Source organism: Vicia villosa, unplaced genomic scaffold (genome assembly GCF_029867415.1).
Source record: "Vicia villosa cultivar HV-30 ecotype Madison, WI unplaced genomic scaffold, Vvil1.0 ctg.001125F_1_1, whole genome shotgun sequence".
Taxonomy (NCBI): Eukaryota; Viridiplantae; Streptophyta; class Magnoliopsida; order Fabales; family Fabaceae; genus Vicia; species Vicia villosa.
Window position 1 is genome coordinate 83009 of NW_026705492.1, and position 18962 is coordinate 101970.

Genomic DNA, 18962 nt, shown 5'->3' on the forward strand with positions numbered 1-18962 from the left:
ATTGATTTATTTCAATACATTTGTATAATTTAAACTTTATATATTATTATTATCATATTATTAATAGAGATGATTCAATATTATGTTTTTATTATTATTATTAGTATTTTTTTATTAGTAATTATTATTATTATTATTATTATAGTGTTAATTTAATATTTAATAAAATAAAGATGACAAAAATATATAATTATATAGTGTTAATATTAATATCGTTATTATCCATATTTAAACATTACAATTTTGAATCAATTATTTGGAATAATAAAAGACAAAATTGACTATTTTGATAAGTTACTACAATTGAAACAATAATTCAATTTACTGTTGCAACAACATGCTTGCAAGTAAATCACAATCATAATTAAAATATAAATATTACTTATATGAGAAATTAATATAATTTATCATAATAATAATAATAATAATACTGTTAGAATCATTTGTAACATAATTCAAGACCTTCAATATATGATGGTTAGAGACAGATACTTATATGATTTTTCACATGATTCTCAAGTAATAAGAATATAAAAGTAGCAACAAAATAATTCTTCTTCCTTCTTTACGTCAGCCAGAAATAGTAGAGAAAACTATATCACAAAATCCTATAAAAAATTATTACAAAACCGTATAGTTATAATATTTAGATAATTGATATAATAGAGTAAATTAAATCATAAGTTTGTCATATAAATTGAAGAATAGTTAACACATAGTGAAAAATAAGAAAAGGAAATAAAACATCGATACAAAAAAAAATAGGTACCTTGTCATATAAATAAAAAAATAAGAGGATGAAGATATACTGCAACAAAAAATAGCTGAAATATATACAATTACTACAATAGAATAAGTTGAGTTACTTGTCATATAAATCAAATAATAGCTAAAATATATGGAAAAGAAAGGAAAATATCAATAAAAAATAAAAAATGAAGTACTGTCTCAACTCTCAACCTTATTTAAAGAGAATGATGAAGACCTAAAACAAAATATATAGTACAGACATGTAAAACTCATCTACCAACAATGTATTTATATCCATAAGAATGATTATTAAAAAGACAATAACTCTTATTTTGTAACTCACATGTTACAAAAAAAAATTGTAACTCACTGTTTTACCAATTAAAATCTATTATTAATTAATACAAATTAAATATTTGTATCCTAATTAAAATATATTTACTTTTATCTTCATTATAATAATTTCATAGTATTGCAAATGAAGAATATTTATGGAATATATTTTAGCCAAGTAAAAAAGTCTAGAATTATGAATTTTTTTTTATGTAGAAGTTTATATCTATAAAATGAATAATAATAATCAATAAAAATATTGACTAATTATTTTTAATAAAATCTTGCCCTAATAATTTTTTTTACTCATATTAGTTCTAGTTGGTCAATCGATTATTTTTAATCAAATATAAGTAAATAAAATAAAATATTATATATTATTAAAATAAACTAAGTTTATGAGCTAATAGTATAAAATTTTACATATTAAAGTATTGACTACAAATGTTTTAATATCAATTTTTTTTTTGGTAGTGAGACAATTTATTACAAATTATTTATTTATTATAATAAAATTAGGATATTAAATTGGATAAATGTGATTTGATGTGAAAAATAAAAAAGTGATAAAAATTCATAATTTTAATAGGTTTCTAATATGATGCCACATTGGATTAAGGTTTCTAATATGATGCCACCTAGGATTTAGGGCTAAGGTTGTGTCTAGGGCTGTATTTGGTCCATAAGATCCGAGAACCGGACCGGTGGAACCGGTCCATTGGACCGACCAAATGTTATTCGGTCCGGGAATGGGTAATTTTTTATCCGATACAAAAATTGGATACTATATTGGATACTCATTGGATACTTTTGTCGGATATCCGAAGTAATGGTCTGATTTCGGTCCAAAAAATTGATCCATCACTGTTTTGGTCCGGTCCGAATTTACCCGATACTATTTCGGTCTGGCTCTCGAGATAGCAAATACCCGAACCGAACCGGACCGAAAACAGCCCTAGTTGTGTCCAAGGTTGTCATCATAAGAACCTTGGATTTATATTAAGTAGATATACATTTCATACGTGTCATCTTCAAGAACTATCTCTAACGTACCAGCATCTACTCACACGACTTACCAAAAACACAACCTTACCTTAAACCAGTTACACTCAAAGTCTCAAATTTTGTGATAAAAATTGGATTTTCACACTACCCAAAATCCTAATCAAGTAGAAAAATGAAATTGTAGAAGAAGTTTCATCATAAAACATGAAAGGGTTAGGTTCTCATACACTCTTGATTCCAAAGGCAAAGCCTCCTCTTTCATTTGCAATACTTGATGCATTACCATGTTGTTCTTATTTCTCTAGAACCACCACTTTATCCCCAGGTAAGTTCTTCCAAATTTCTTTTTTTGATGTATTGGTTTGACTTGGATTGAAGTTTCATGCTTCAAGTTTTTCTCTTATATTATAGTTTAAAGCTTAAATATATATATTTTTGTTCTGTTCTGGTAAGTTCTAGTTCAATTAATGTATGCCTTTTTTTTTTCTGTGGCAAAATTCTGTTCAGCTGGATTTCCAATTCAAGTGGGTCAAACTCAAAATTTAAACCTTTTTGGTGGTTGATAAGAAAAAAAAGTTGGTTTTTAAAAGTTAAATATAATACCCTTTTTATAAGGAAAAAATATAACCTAATTCTGGAGTTCAATGTAGTTTCTTATTGATAGGTAATATGGGTTGAATAAATTTTTAGGGGAAAATTGTGTTGATCATATGTTTTAAAGCTGTTTTAGATCCTAATTGTTATTTGAATTAAGTTTGATCTTTGGATTATATGCTCTTTTAATGTTATTTAGAAATGGTTAGCTATTTGGCTTTTATATAAAGTATGTTATTGGTACTTATGTTTGTTGTCTAAAGGAGTGACATATGCCTAAATTATGTATAGTAAGATGCAGACAGAAATTGAAGTTGAGCCTGGCGCGTGGCGAAATTCGAGCCCAAGCTTCAAATACTAGTGTTGGACCGGGGGATTATGGAAATAATCAAGAGAAAGACAGCCAGAATGTGTCTGAAAGAAATTCTGTTGATGACAGTTCATCTAAAATGTGAGTTTCAGTTAATTGGTTTCGTTTGTTTGTGTCAGTGATTGTCATTTAGACCTTTATAGGTGCCAGTGTGACGTAAGTATGATTGATCGGTCATGGCCTTTATACAATTCTAACAAAAGTATATTTTATGGTTGGCAGTGTGAAACCTATTCAGATTCCTTATCCTGTATCTATAGCTACTGTGCTGTTTGGATGTGCTATTGTGTTTTCACTAATAGCCTTTGTGAAAGGAGGGCCTTCATCAGTTCTAGCAGCAATTGCTAAATCAGGATTCACTGCTGCATTTACATTAATATTTGTTTCTGAAATCGGGGACAAGGTAATTTACTATTATTATCAAGATTACTATTATCTTAAATATCTCATTGTTAGTTAGCCTAACTACCCTCAGAATATAACTCCTTTAGAGAATAGATGATTCTCCGCCTATAACAGTCTATTATAAAGAACTCTCCTCAAACTCTATTTCCCATTTTCTATCTAATCATTATTTTACTGCCTATCTTTATATGCGAGGTCTGTAAAAGGCCTTGCCAACTTGCCATTATCCCTTCCGAATTTTCTATTGTAACCTGCGAGGCCAAGAAACCATCTTACTCCTGTAACATGTTTTGAAATGAGCCGTTGGAGCAAACTAGTATTTTTGCTACAAAATCCATTGTTACCCCTTCTGTTGAAATAATGTGGCCTAAGCACCCCAACTCTTCTTTTTGTTGGCCACTAAGTGCTGGTCACATAGCACTTGCAGCACCATATGCAAGTGTCGCATGTCAGTCTCCCATACACCAAAATATCATCAAAGGAAACCATAATGAATTTTTTCTAGATGGGTTTGAAAAGTGGATGTTGTGTTCATCAATCTAAACGGCATCACTGACTAAATATTATTAGTGCCCCTCTTGAGTACTAGATATCATTTTGGGAATATCAATTTTCCTTACCCACACTAGGTGGGATCAAGCTTAGGTAACAATTGTTATCCATACAACTCATTGAATAGCTCATCTATCATTGGAATTGGCAGTTTATCCTAAATGGTTTCCTTATTCAATGCCCGGTAGTCCACATACATCCCTCAAGTTCCATCTTTCTTCTTTACTAAAATAACGGGCTGGAAAGTGCACCGTGACTTATTCAATGACCACACTCTTGCATGCTCCTTGGGCAAATACTGTGTAGCCAACTTCCGTTTTAATCTGTTAGGGTGTTGTTGTCTCCTATGCACTATGCAGTCCAACCCATTGTCATCACCAACCTCTTGGAGATGAAGTTGTGAGTTGCTCTCCTGTCGACTAACACGAGAAAGGGCGGCATGCACACACCACTTTGAGCTCCACCATTTGTGACTGACTATTGCTCCCTTTGAATAGGGAGTTAAGTCAAGGGTCATAATACTCATCTCTCCTTACTCCTGTCTCACATCCTCTATTTTAGCAGCCAAGATACTAGCCCGGAGACAAATGTCTCACTCCTCTATCTCGTGGTTGCCTTTGCACTCTTGCCTGGTATCTATTTTGAGGCTCGACTCACTTGGTTGCTGTTTTGAGTTCTCCTTACCCTCAAATGTAGACCCAGTTGCTCCCTGTATGCTGCCTTGTATTACTTACTAATGGATCTGGCTGCATGAATTGGGTTGGATTGATAGTTGGAACTTGGAACCCAATCCAAAAGGGAATATACTTCCGTCTCTACGTTGTCCCTTGTCCATCCCTATCAGCATGTTTCTCTTGCAGCCTGCATTCCATGGCCCTTGCCATGTTCATAAACCGTGAACGAGAAGAGGCCTCACAGTACACATATTTTGCATCCTTCCTCGAGTTCAATCCTTAAGGGTGAAATAACCAAAGTACTGATTATCTAGCAATAGGGTCACTTGTTTAGTGAGGCGCTCAAACTCTTGGATGTATTCCTCCACACTGCGTTATCGGCACTGTGTTGATAGTTGCTCGAACAGATTTCCGTCAACATTTCCCCCATCTTGCTCCAAGAACTCTTCTTTGAGCTTTTCCCAAGTCAACTCAGCTTCTTCATTCAACAGGTCCTTGAAAAAGTGGATGCTATGCCCTACATGCATAACCTAGCCTAATTGATGTGTACCTTTGACATCATGTCTTGGAATTTGAAATAAACCTTGGCGTGGGTGATCCATCCCGCTGGGTATTCTCAGCGAACATTGGATGTTTGACTTTCTTCACCGGCTGGCAGAACTTGACAAACACATTACCCCGGAGAATGCTCCAAGTCTCCTTGTGCGAATCCTTCTTCTCCACCGATAGCTCACAGCTCTTAGTCTCCTTGTTCTGCAAGATAAGTAAATCCAACTGCTCCTAGTTTTCTGCTGCTTTCGTTTGCATATTGGCAAGGGCCAGTTTAAGAACCTCCATTTCATTTTCCAGATCTTCTACTTCGGTCTCCATCATCTAAGGTGGCATTCGCTTATGCTAAAACTTTGACCCCTCACTACAAAAAAGAAACCCCCTATTTGTGAGATCCAATAGGTCAGGCCAATTGTTGCAAACCAAATCTCACGATAACTGAGAAAATGAACGATTGTGTTATTGATGATGCAAAGGAAAATGAAGAAGGGAGAAATGATTATCTCATAACGACCCCCTCTTTATTTGATTCCTAAATAACAGAACTCACCCATCATTCATTTCCCGCCTCTTGTTCGTCCTATGTATACTCTCCACACTAAGGGTCTATTTGGCCGATAAGCTACTGATAGTTTCTAACAGGGATATGAATTATTAACACTGAGCATACAATAGTTTATCAATTTTTGTGTGGTAGAATAGACAAGGTTAATTTTTAATGAATATTCATTAGAATTATATGTTTTCATGGAGCTAAAGTTAGCCTTTTATCTTTTGACCAGACATTCTTTATAGCTGCACTCCTGGCAATGCAATATGAGAAGGGATTGGTAAGTCTTCTGACTTATTTTTTCAACAGTTTTTTTCCTTCCTATTTCTTGGCTGTCACTGCAGTACAATTCCATTATTAATATAATGATATCTATATTTTATTGTTTTCACCTGTTGATTATATACTTCCTACTTTTCATGATTGAAATTACTCTTCCCTATAGTTCATTTACATTTATAGACTAGCGAATTTCTCTATTTCCTGTATACTGGAATGCGAGTCTCTCTACTATGCTATGCAGTAAAGACATATTGCAAAACTTGGGAAGAACGCCGCCACTTAAGTTACCAGGGTGTCGTTACAATAACCAAAATATTAATAGATAGACATTAATTGAAAAACAAGTGATATGTAACCTATACTATTAATTAGAGATCCATGCGTAAACCTAGACAAACAAATTCACTCAACGCTCATAGTTTTTACTCAGCGATTATCATGTTTCAATGTAATTTATATTTCGAAAATAATTTTATATATTTTAACTTCTATTTTTATATGTTGACCAGGTTTTGTTGGGTTCAATGGGTGCTCTTGCACTCATGTCAATCCTATCTGTTGTAATAGGACGTATTTTTCAATCAGTGCCTGCACAGTTCCAGACAAGTAAGTTGTAATAGGCCATGTCTTTCATTCTAGAAAAATCCTATATTTCAGTATGTCTTTATAGTCCAGGAATTCAATTCACAATGTTATTGATGATGCACAATTCTTAAGTATTGTAATCTGTTTAGTAAACTCAAATAAAACTTGCTAATGAATTGATATGCAATCCTATTTATTTCAACAATTCACTGAAATCTCTCATTTGAATTTTTTTTCCCATGTAATGTAAGTGCCTACACAGATCATCTACACCTTTCCCTCTATTCAAAATGAAATATAGGTTCATTATCCATTTTGAAGTTGAGTTTAGCATTTCATAGTTGAATGCAAGTTACAGTTTCCCTGTTCAACATTTTTATAAACTCACCTCTTGTTTTATCCTTTATGAGTTTCCACTTCATGTGAGCTTAAAATTAGTCCATCTTCAATAAGCAGCTTTTGGTTTACAGGCCATCACTCTTTCTTCACTGTTCACTGTACTTTTCTCATTAGACAGCAATATCTGAAATTTGTATTCCATAATTTTCGTTGTGTTTGTTAGAATTTAAGCTGGGCCTAGTTCCACTTTTCAAAACCGGCTTGTAAGGGTGAGAAATGTCTCTTTTTATAAACTCTAATCAGGTCTTATATTTATTCAATGATAGACTTGAATATTTCTCAATATACTCCCTCACGTCCAATACTATCGAGCTTAGTGCGGGGATATAAATAGTGGGTGACCTGGTCAACCATTCTTTGATATACCATATTAGAATTTTAGTTGGTCTTAACTCAACTTTACAAAACCGGTTTGTAAGGTGTAGACTGTCTCTTTTTATAAACTTTAGTTAGACCTTATCTTTATTAAATGTGGAACTTGGGTTTTTCTTTCCCAATTGTATTTTTTCGAATTTCATTGAGTTCATGTTTAGAGGTAATTTCTAGTATTAAATTCTCTTAATTGATCTATCTTAATCATTTGCTAATGCTATGATGGCTAATAGTTGATGTTTTTTGGTTTGTCTGGTCTACTTACAGCCTTGCCGATTGGAGAATACGCGGCAGTAACTCTTCTTTTGTTTTTTGGACTAAAATCAATAAAAGATGCATGGGATCTTCCTTCAGCTGCTGCTAAAAATGGTGATAATGGCAGTCCTGAACTTGACGAACTCGCTGAAGCTGAGGAGCTTGTGAAAGAAAAGGTTTGAATCCCATGTATCAGTCTGTAGTTATCATTTTTTTGTTAAGTCCTATATAATGCAACAACTCTGTGATATATGGATGGCATATACGATTGAATTAGTTTACATTGATTTAGGCTATTCAAATGGCATTTATACCTTTAACCATGACTTTCCAAAATATCTTCAGGCATCCCCACGGCTTTCAAATCCACTCGAGATCATTTGGAAATCATTCAGTCTTGTATTTTTTGCTGTAAGGCTCCTTTCTCTTTTATCTTTTAATACAAATGTTGTTCCCATTTTAATCAACACTTCATATACAGCATCAAGCATTCGTATTGGTATTGGTTTATGTTATCAGGCATACAATTTTAATTTGCTGACTGGATTTGTCTAGGAATGGGGAGATCGGTCAATGCTTGCAACTATCGCGCTGGCGGCTGCTCAGGTACACTTTTAAATTTAAATCATGACAAAACACATACTAACCATACTCAGATTCTTCAAGCAAGGTCTCGAGTTTTAACCTTGTCGGTGGAAAAACGTGGTTGGGAGTGGAGACCCCACTAAAGGTAGCAAATCAGGTTCTCTGGCGGAGATTAGTCATCGGCTAAGTCGTGGATAAATCACACTAATAACATGATTATTGAAAAAATTGATTTATGACACAACGTGTTAGCATCTTTTTGCTCAACAGTATATATTAATCTTAGTAATATCTTATTCTTTACAGTCTCCTTGGGGTGTGGCAAGTGGAGCCATTGCTGGACACTTACTAGCAACATGTATTGCCATTGTTGGAGGATCACTCCTTGCTAACTACATTTCTGAAAAACTGGTATAACTCATTATTACTTGTGATTAATGCTTTGTATTTTAATCTGATATCTAAGTTAACTCGCTTTATTTTTCTTCAGGTCGGTTACTTGGGTGGAGGGCTGTTTCTAATTTTTGCTATAGCCACCTTTTTTGGGGTTTTCTGATTTCTGTCAAGCCCTACTCTTTTTTCGTGTGCAATATATCACTTGTGGGAATAATAAGGATGCATACTCAAATGCAGAACCAATGATGCGTGAACAGAAAAAAAAATCATACTTCAAGTGTGTTGATTTCCTTTAGGAGTAAATTATTCACATGGATAGATAATAAGAAACCTGATATCTGTCATTAGAGTTAAACTTTGAGGAGAAAGCTGTGTAATTGTTTCTCACTTTCTCTAGAGAGCAGCTATTGTAATGTGTGTGTTGTATTAACCAAACTACATTGAAGGATTCATCCATTTGTTAGTAAATGAACTTGTTTATTGGACATTTATGTGTTATCATTTAGAAAATCAAGGATGTTGGTTTCAGCCCTAGTGTTTTGTTATTAGTTGCATTGAGAGCATTTGAGACTGCTGATAGTTTTATGCCCAAGAAATATAGGCAGTGCCTTTATCATTGATATGATCACTATTATGTATACATCAAGTGCCTTTATCATTGATATGATCACTCCTATGTATACATCAAACGTATCTTTTAATGATTTTCACACAATAATAAGCAATTATTTACCATGAATTCTAATAATATTCATTTTGTATTTATAGTTTAAATAATACTATTTTTTTTTAATTTATATGGTCAAATACATCAGCATAGTCAGAACTGAAGGTGAACTAATGTTGAGACTATCCCTAAAAATTAGAGTTTTAGCGGAAGTCCCTTTGTGAAATATCGACAATTTAAAACCAGAAGGGAATGTATAATACTCACATTTGACAATGAACAACTTTATCACGTACAAAGTGTGTATTCATTTCAATGTGTTTTGGTGTGTTGATTTTGAATTGGATTGTCACAGAGGTACATTGCGCTAATGTAATCACAATATACTAAAGTAGCTTATGTAACATGACAATGTCGTTCTAAAAGTAAATTGCGCTAATGTAATCAAATATACTAAAGTATCTTATGTAACATGAAAATGTAGCTCTAAAAGTAAATTTTAAATTCGACATGATTTAGGCACGTCATTAGCCAGTCTTAGGTATTTGACCTCTACGTTCGATTTAGACAAGACATGTTGTTTTGCGAATCGGGAGATCAAATTATCACCAAGATACACACAATAACTAGAGGCAGACCTTCTTGTGTCTGACATATAATCCTGATGTCAATACCTGACATATCAAAGGGAGTCAAGGCAAATAGATCAATGGTTTTCTGAGTAGGGTGACCAGTTCCTCCTCATCAACTTGTGTCTTGGAGGTGCCTAGTTTGGAGGTGTGGAATTCCTAGGGCTCGATCTGGAACTCCACCAGGTCTCTTGTAAGTGTGATCCTCTCATTCTCAAACTCTATTAAGGGGTCTAAATCTATAAAGCTTACCCCATGAATGTATGGTGGCGTTGTTGTGACAATGATCATAGTCTCTCTTTTGATCCTCAAATTATCTTGGTAGCATTTTTTTGGAGGTTTCTTGACCATCTTGGATCACACTAATATGCCCTCTAGTAGTGAGTACTTCATGCTTAGGTAGAACGTTGAGAGAGCGGCCCCTAGGAGGTTAAAACATGTCGACTGATGATTATGTTGTATGAAGATGGGGCATCTACTATGTGATATCCAACCTTTATCATTATGACGTTCCCCTTCAACTAGAACATTTTCTTGAGAGTGATGTAACATTTTACCTAAACTTACTTTCCAAAGAAACCAACTAAAAAGCCTCTAAAAAGAATGAAGCTCGTTTGGATCTAGTTTTAGTCAATCAAATGCATTCCTATACATGTCATTAATTGAATTTCCTGAATCTATCAACACTCGCTTGATCTCCCAATCTCACCTTTCACCTTAATGGCCATAAGGTCATTCTCGTAAGGGAGGATTCATGCGGCGTCATTACGGGAGAAAATGATCTAATAATTTGAATCATCCTCTGGGTTTTCCTTAGACTTGGTGGGCGAATCTTCTACTGCCATGACTTGGCAAACATATCTTTTAAAAGAGGAGCTAAATTCTCCTCCCTCGACAAACCCTCATGCTATAGTATTCAAAGTGTGGCAAACTAACATATCCCTCTCTTTTATCTCTAGCACTCTGTATTTTTGTAGACCAAGGGCTTCTAGGTTGTTCTCACCTTTGAGTATTGGAATTGTCTCCTGTTTGCTGAGAGCTTCCTTTGACATATTTTTTTCTGGTGGCCCTGTTGGATAAGTTGCTAAATCTCTTTTTCATCCGGTAGCAGTCATCAATGTGATGACCATTCACCTTGTGGTATTTGCACATTCTCTCAAGTTTGGGTCCTATCGTATCTGAGTTGAGAGTTGGCGAAGGTGAAATCTCGTGTGTATGAAGTACTTCACGTCAGATTTACTCCTAACGAATGTGGAAGGGAGTGAAGTTATCCACGGGCTTTCCACATATTTGCTCCTGACGAGTGTTGAATGGCGTGAAGTTATCCATAGGCCTTCCACTATGTTTGAAAGTATCTTTGACGAACGGGGTAAAGTGGATCCTACAATCAGGGACGGATCTACATAGTATAAATTGGGGGCAGTTGACCCCACATCCAAAGTTTCATTTTAATTATTAGTAAGGCCTCTTGATGTTTGACCCCATGTAATATATAGCGATGCCCCATTACATAATGTCACTAATGATACAGACTAATCATTCTATACTTTAATTTTGTGCATGTGTTGTATAAATGAATGATTTTTTTTACTCAACAAAGTACAAATATATATATATATATATATATATATATATATATATATATATATATATATATTAAATATTCAATAAAAGTTAATCACATAAATAAATTTGTAGGCATAGTAAAAATTACTTTATAGTTAAAAAATATGTTAAAGTAATAGTTTGGTTAATCTCTTTCAACTAATTTGCAAAATTAGTACTCTTAATTCAAATATGTTAAAATTATTTGAAATATGAAAATTAATTTTGAGAATTAGATAATATAGAGAAACTAAAGATATAATTAAACATAAACAATATCATGTGATTATTTGCGTTCGATAAAATTATATGGTTAGATAAAATTACATGGTTATAACTGTTTATAATAAGATCTTGACCCCACTTGTTAAAATTTCTGGATCCGTCCCTGCCTACAATGAGTCGGATCTGATGGAGGCACGCTCTTAGATGTCTATGGATTTCTTCTCAGCAATAATCTCTTCTCCTATAATGTAACATTTAAGTCGTGTCATGATTTCAATCATGGGGACATATGGCTTTTAGGAGAGAGACTCATTGAAATGCTCGACTCTCAAATTATTTGGAAATGCTCCCACAAACATCTCCTGGTTTGGATGTATCACCTTTATGATAGCTTCGTTGAAGCGGACGGGGTACTCCCTAAGTGACTCGAAGTGTCTTTGGTATACATTGAACATGCTAGTGGTAGCAACCTTCTGCTACTTTCTCTCCGCAAACTTATGGACCGGTTTCCTTGTGAGGTTGTGATAACTAGTTACTGAAAGGCAGAGGAGGTTCATGAACCACTTTAGGGCCACCTCCTTGAAAATATTGGACAAGATCTTGCACCTTAATCAGTCGAATGTGCCTATGATTGTCATTTGAGTATTGTATTGATGGCAACAATGTGTTTATAAGGGCTGCTCTTTCCATTAAACTTCACTAGTAAAGGTGGTTTGAAGTTTTCTAATACTAGAACACTCAAAATCTTGTCTGTATGATGCTAGGGGTCCAAGACCTTGTCTTTGACCAGGAAATCTTTATGATATCGCTAAGGTTATGACGTTTGTCTCTAGAGCCTGGACATATGTGCTAAGGTATCATGGTCGTTGTTGCTAGTGTAACTAGCTGTTGTACCATCTCATCAGGTCACCATGTTGAGCAAGATGAGTGGGGCGATTGAAAATCGGATGCGAGTGTGGTCTAGGTTAGTTTTACCAAGACCTTAAGGTAGGCGCTACTTATATTTGTTAAATATAATGAAGACGATGACCATGCACACATGTATGATTGCAAAAAGCCCGCCCCGCCCCGTTTTTTTGCGAGCTTTTGCGGTGCGGGCCTAAACGGGGCAGGCATGCCCGTTTGCCACCCCTAGTCACAATCAAGCGACCTTAGGTTGTGTCCGCCCGACTTTCCTAATGGGCCTTTCAAAACTTCTTTGAACTATATAGACTCGGAGATACTTCTCTTGAAGTCTAATGAAATTATGAGAGTCCAATGATGAATAATTTTTTACTCACCTATTAATTAAAACGAAAATATATTATTTAATTGAAATAATCTTTCATTTCTTTAGATATGCTAATATTTGGGAGCTTTGCACTTGTGCTGAGATAACTAGAGAGAGAAAGAATTATCAAAAAAAAAAACTAGAGAGAGAAAGAATAGACAGACAGATGCATACGCAGCAAAACGAAGACATTAGCACACAACGCAGACACATGACGAGATCACAGTAGAAGCTATAGAAAGAAAGCAATCACAGAGTACAACTAAAGAAAAACATCCTCAAAATGCAAAGCCCAGGAACAACACAACCTCAATGGTCTTCTTCTTCTTCTTCTTCACTCTCATTTCTCTCATCAACCTTATTCAGAGACCCTAAACCCAAACCAATCCTCTACACTTTCCTAGTCATCTCTCTCTTCTCCATCCTCCTCATCCTTTCTCTCTCCTCTTCCTCCCCTTCCCAAACCCACACCCGACCCGACCCATTTCTCTACCCCACTCACCAAACCCACCGCATCATCTACGACCAAGATAAAACCGCTCCTCCACCTCCTTCCATAGCGTACCTCATCTCCGGGTCAAAGGGTGATTCGGGTCGGATCTTACGGTTACTTTCTGCAACCTATCACCCTCTCAATCACTACCTCCTTCACCTTGACCCTTCTGCCCCTCATTCAGATCGTGAGAATTTGGCTCTTGTTGTTCAGTCTAATCCCATTTTTAAAGCTGCTCAGAATGTTCATGTTATGGGAAAACCTGATTTTGCTTATGAGAAAGGGTCTTCTCCTGTTTCTTTTACTCTTCATGCTGCTTCCATTTTGATTCGTTTGTCTATTAATTGGGATTGGTTTGTTAGCCTCAGTGCTGATTCTTATCCTCTTGTTACTCAAGATGGTATGGTATGGTGGTTTTGTTTTATGCTGTTTTTTTTTTTTTTTGTTTTGTTTATTTACTTTTGCTGAATTATGTGTTCTTGATTTGATGCTGAAAATCTTTTATGGGTTTGTCAGATCTTCTCCACATCCTGTCGTTTCTGCCTAAAGATATGAACTTTGTGAATCATTCAAGCTATATTGGGTGGAAAGAGTAAGTTCAATGTTCTTATGTGTACAAGTGTCTACGTGTTTGTTTAGTATCTGGCGTGGTGTCTGTGTTTGTGATTCATAGTTAGCTAATCTAAAGTGAGTAATATCAATCATTGTGATGGTGGTTAATGTACCATGTGAATGCATAGCTATTTATGGGTATGGTAGGATGTTAAGGCTTGATTTTCTCTTTACTACCTACTCACTTAGAGGAGGCAACTACAAGGTTTTGCATAGGAAATCTGAATTGTTAAGTGTTGGTGATGACACAGTTTGTATTTGTTTTGATGCTCTAGGTCGAGGAAGTTGAAACCCATTATTGTTGATCCTGGTTTGTATCTTTCTGAAGGGACTGAAATGTTTTATGCTACTCAGAAAAGGGAACTTCCCAGTGCTTACCACTTGTTTACAGGTTTGTTTGGCTGTCCTTATAATGTATTAGGAAAACTAATTGTTTCCCACTTGTATTTGATTATAGAGAATGTCCCATCTGATCAGAGTAACATTGCAAACCACATATTACGTAAACTCTGTTGTGGTGCGTGTTCAAAAGTTTGTGTTTGATGTACAAATGGAGAAATTAAAATAGAATGATATCTTGATATCAGATATACAATTTTTTTAGATCTATATGAAAATAGAGTCTTGACTTTTGAAATATTTTGAGAAGGAAATGTGTTAGATAACTACGTATTTAAAGAATCTAGTAGTGGTTTGGTTGGATAAAATTTTAATCATGAATGCCAAAAGAATCAGATCTTTGTAGGCGTATTAACTCAACAAATAGAAAAATGGTTAACGGCATCACAATTGGGATCTTTGAGTGATCATACCCGTGGTTTATTTCTATGAAGCAGGACAAATGGAATTAGGCTATATTTTAGACTTTGAGAGAGTGTTTACAATTCTTACTTAGGATTCTTAGGCCCCTATATAGAATATAACGAGTCCTGCTATGGAATCATCTCTCTCCCTTTTGGTGAAGATGAAATTACAAATCCATGGATCAAAATTCCTTCTTGGTCTATAATGCCACTTAGTGGTCATCCCATGGTGTCTAAGGGCTATTAGCAAGCAGCCTGTACGGGAAAATGTTAGGAATCCGGGTTTGAGCCACAGAAATTGTATTGATTATCCATTCATATATTCATTAATCCCCCAGTATGTTAATGTATTATTTAGAAATAAATCTTTTTTTGTTAATTAATGTACTAAAATGATACCCATGTTTATAATAAAATACATAATACCAAAATAGTTATGTCTAAGATTAAACATTCCTTGACTTGTTGCTGGGTGAGGCACACATTTGTTAAAAAATTGTACTTAACATCTCTAGGTGAATGGTTGAGGTATCAACTAAGTATGCTGTTGAAAGCGGTTAACTTGCTACTACTATGTATGGGCAACAAATTAGAAACTATATGGTGTTTGTTGGTGATACTACTATGAAATAGAGTGCTTTAGTATTTTCAACTGTGTTTGAATGGTAACTTGCGGCCATGTTTGTTAGGAACCCGAAATTAGAAGAAAACTGAAATTGTGTTATTGATAGAAAAAGTCAAGAAATTTTACAGAAGTGACCCCCTGTTATTTATTGATAGCAACCATATCCAATTGCTTAAGTACTAAACATCATTATCTATATTCCAATTAAAGATCCCGCTGTGCTGATAGATTTGGCCTTGTTCCATTATTTTAAAAAGTGACCTCTGCATGTACTCTTGCAATGACCCTGTAGTAGCGTCCCACTTGTGGTTTCTATTATCAATTTGGGTTTCCCAAAATTTTCCTCTATCGCAAAATAAAGCAACCTGTATAGTAAGGGATAATTTTTCCAGCAGCCAACAGGCTAATAAATTTTTTTAGTTTCATCCTCAAAACATTGAACAATCGACAAGTCAGCCTTCATGATAGAAATTTAGAAAGCTTCCATGTCAAGAGAAGTCATGTATGACCCCTACATACTCTATCAACCGTGAATCCATGTTTCTCCATCCTGCACTGTAGTTTGTTTAAATATCTGCATGTTGTCCTTCAGCCATAGTTGCACCAAGTTCCTTGCGAATTCTAAGGCTTAGTTCCACCTTGTTCCCCAAACAATCTGCCAAAACTATATCTTGAGGTGTACACGCTTTTAACAACACCCATTGTCCCCACATTTTGCGATGCATATCTTGCTTCTGCAGACTGCAGCAATATCAACAGTAGAAAGATTCATGTTCGGTGAAGATCTGTCCTCCTTGGACTGTAAATGACACAATGAAGAAGATTCCTTCTGAGCCTTAGCTAGCTCTTGTATCAGTATGTCTCTTAACATCCGTGCAAATTTGCAAGCCCTTCATCACATGACTCACTTGTTCTTGCACTTGTGCCATGACAAACAGATCAGACCTTTCACTCTCCTTTCTTGCGAGATTCAGATGTAGAGACGTCTCCACTGTTGAGTTATTCCTGCATCTTTCTAGACTGTTCCATTTGTCGAGAAATGGTCTTGTTAATTCGATCCTCAAAAGCAAGACCACGTACGTAGGTTTCTTGTTTCACTCCTTGCTTCTTCATCTATGCCATCAGAGATTGCAGAAACTCCGCCACTAACAATTTGACGGAATTCTCTAATCTTTCAATTCTTCCTATTAACTCGCCAATTCTCTCATCCCTTTCTACTTCCAACACTTCTTCTTCCTCAATCATCTTGAATGACACAAATATGATAGAATACCGGGTCCTCCATGATAACCTGGCAGGTCAAATCAATGGTAGGAACCCGAAGTTAGAAGGAAACAGAAACTGTGTTATTGATAGAAGACAAGAAATATCACAGAAGAGACCCCTGTAATCCCACAGCAATACTCCTCAAGAAAAGATGATTCTCTCTCTGGCTCTCTGCCCAACCCTATGGTTTCTAATTGAAAAGATACCTAATATCTTCTCTCTTGTGATCCCCTCTTTATATAACTGTCCCCCCCCCCCCCCCCCCCCCCCCAAACAAACTAGCCACATCAGCAAAATGTAGCCATATCGGGCTTAGGCCAAAACATCGGACGTAGCAATGTCTTTCCTCCAGTATAGTGAGCAATTCCCTGAGATTTATTGTTTGATTGGGCAGCAAATATAAACAGCAATGATGATCATAAAATTTTGGTTTTTCTGTGGCAAATGGACAACAACTTTTTTTGCACTATCTATAAACAAGAAAGTGGTTAATCATTATATGATAAAAAAATTCACATTTCACTTGTAATTATAGTTTGAAATGGTTTTTAAACACCTGGCACAAATGGTATAAAGCTCCCAAGTTTGGTATCACACTTTGAAATTCAAGTGTGGAGTTGGTTATCTTGATTCTAGTTTGCCATTGTTTTCATTATAATATCTTATATTCTTAGAGCCCCACATGCTCTTAACTCTTATAAATAGTCTCTGCCTTTATTGTTTTCAGTTTAATTTTACTATCTTTGAAGGCACATTATTGTAATATATATTCACATCACAATCAGGCATGTGCTAGTAAATTGAAATGCAGAATCTAGTTTTAACTTACAAAAGAAGTTCTTATTGAAAAAATTTATTTACTTATTGCAAGATTCTCTTACTCTCTTTTTTCTAAAGATGGTTGTTGAGATGTTATTTTAGCTGACTTATTCTTTTCTTCTACAGGTTCATCTTTTTCTATTTTAAGTCGCAACTTTATGGAGTTTTGCATTTGGGGTGTAGACAACCTCCCAAGGATTCTACTGATGTATTTCTCGAACACACCATCATCCCTGTCCAACTATTTCCCCACCGTTCTCTGCAATTCTCGACAATTCAACAAAACAGTCATAAACCAGGACTTATTATATGCTATTTATGACAGTCATAGAAATGATCTTCGACCGTTGAACTCAACAGATTTTGATGACATGATTCATAGTGGAGCTGCCTTTGCTAAAAAATTCCAGCCAGATGATCCCGTGCTTGATCTCATAGACCAGAAAGTATTGGACCGAAGCCCTGGATCGGTTGTTCCTGGTGGTTGGTGTTTAGGTGAGCCCGGGAACAACACATGTTTAACTTGGGGTGATGCCAGTATCTTGAGACCCGGTGTAGGTTCTCAACGACTCGAGAAAGCAATTGTTGAACTGTTGTCGAATGGCACTTTCCGATCTCGTCAGTGTATATAGGAATGATCGTTCGCTAGTATGTTGTCACACAATGTAACAGAATAGGAAAAGAAACTCTAAAGGATTGGTAAGAAATATAAGAATCAATTGCTTTGTATTTGGTGTATTTAGCAGAAATCTAGCAAGTTAGTTATGATCATTAAATGTGTTTGCACAATTATAATTTTGCTAATTCTGATTGTTGTTTTATAATTTAATGTGGGATTGTGGTTGTGTCCATATTTGGTTTAGAGTTATGTTTGCCCTGAAAAGTTGTAAAACACACTGGATGAAAATTCTTAATCTCATCATGCAATTATGTGTCAAAGTTTTATCTTAAGGATCAAGATTTATGTGCTTTAAGAGTTTAGATAAGTGTGTTTTTTGTTTTCGTAACAAAAAAAAAAATTACAATCCCTTATCCTGTACTTGAAATAATAGAATGCCACATTTCAGGTTTTAATATGGATCCCTTTTCTTCCACCCTCTATGTTAGTCCTTCGTCTGTTACAGCCTTCACATTAAGGCTAGGCTATGTTTGGGAGTTTGGAGGGGAAGGGGGGAGGGTTTTGAAAAATAGGAAGAATTGAATGAAAAGGATAAAAAGATTTTGGGTAGGAGGGTTTTGGAGGATTTGAGTTTATTCATAACATCAAAAACCCTATAAAATGGGGGAACTCA

The 18962-nt window shown here is 35.2% G+C and overlaps 2 protein-coding genes across 2 annotated transcripts; both read left to right on the forward strand.

Moving 5' to 3' along the window:
- The first annotated feature begins 2114 nt into the window (after positions 1–2114).
- On the forward strand, positions 2115–9143 carry LOC131633462 (protein PAM71-homolog, chloroplastic-like). Its single transcript, XM_058904178.1, has 10 exons — positions 2115–2413; positions 2974–3133; positions 3275–3455; positions 6015–6062; positions 6574–6670; positions 7688–7851; positions 8021–8086; positions 8231–8281; positions 8567–8671; positions 8751–9143. The coding sequence occupies exons 1-10, from the start codon at positions 2293–2295 to the stop codon at positions 8814–8816; spliced, it is 1059 nt and encodes a 352-aa protein (XP_058760161.1). The 5' UTR covers positions 2115–2292; the 3' UTR covers positions 8817–9143.
- A 3996-nt stretch (positions 9144–13139) lies between these two features.
- Positions 13140–18609, forward strand: LOC131633467 (beta-glucuronosyltransferase GlcAT14A-like). The gene is made up of 4 exons (XM_058904182.1): positions 13140–13945; positions 14062–14137; positions 14433–14548; positions 17797–18609. The coding sequence occupies exons 1-4, from the start codon at positions 13336–13338 to the stop codon at positions 18300–18302; spliced, it is 1308 nt and encodes a 435-aa protein (XP_058760165.1). The 5' UTR covers positions 13140–13335; the 3' UTR covers positions 18303–18609.
- The last annotated feature ends 353 nt before the right edge of the window (positions 18610–18962 follow it).

Bases quoted from the DNA above. Each gene is read 5' to 3' on its own strand.
- LOC131633467 (XM_058904182.1), top strand. From the start codon at position 13,336: ATGCAAAGCCCAGGAACAACACAACCTCAATGGTCTTCTTCTTCTTCT. The intron at 13,946-14,061 runs GTATGGTATGGT...TGGGTTTGTCAG, and splicing joins TCCTCTTGTTACTCAAGATG to ATCTTCTCCACATCCTGTCG. The intron at 14,138-14,432 runs GTAAGTTCAATG...TTGATGCTCTAG, and splicing joins AGCTATATTGGGTGGAAAGA to GTCGAGGAAGTTGAAACCCA.
- LOC131633462 (XM_058904178.1), top strand. From the start codon at position 2,293: ATGAAAGGGTTAGGTTCTCATACACTCTTGATTCCAAAGGCAAAGCCT. The intron at 3,134-3,274 runs GTGAGTTTCAGT...TATGGTTGGCAG, and splicing joins GATGACAGTTCATCTAAAAT to TGTGAAACCTATTCAGATTC. The intron at 8,282-8,566 runs GTACACTTTTAA...TATTCTTTACAG, and splicing joins TCGCGCTGGCGGCTGCTCAG to TCTCCTTGGGGTGTGGCAAG.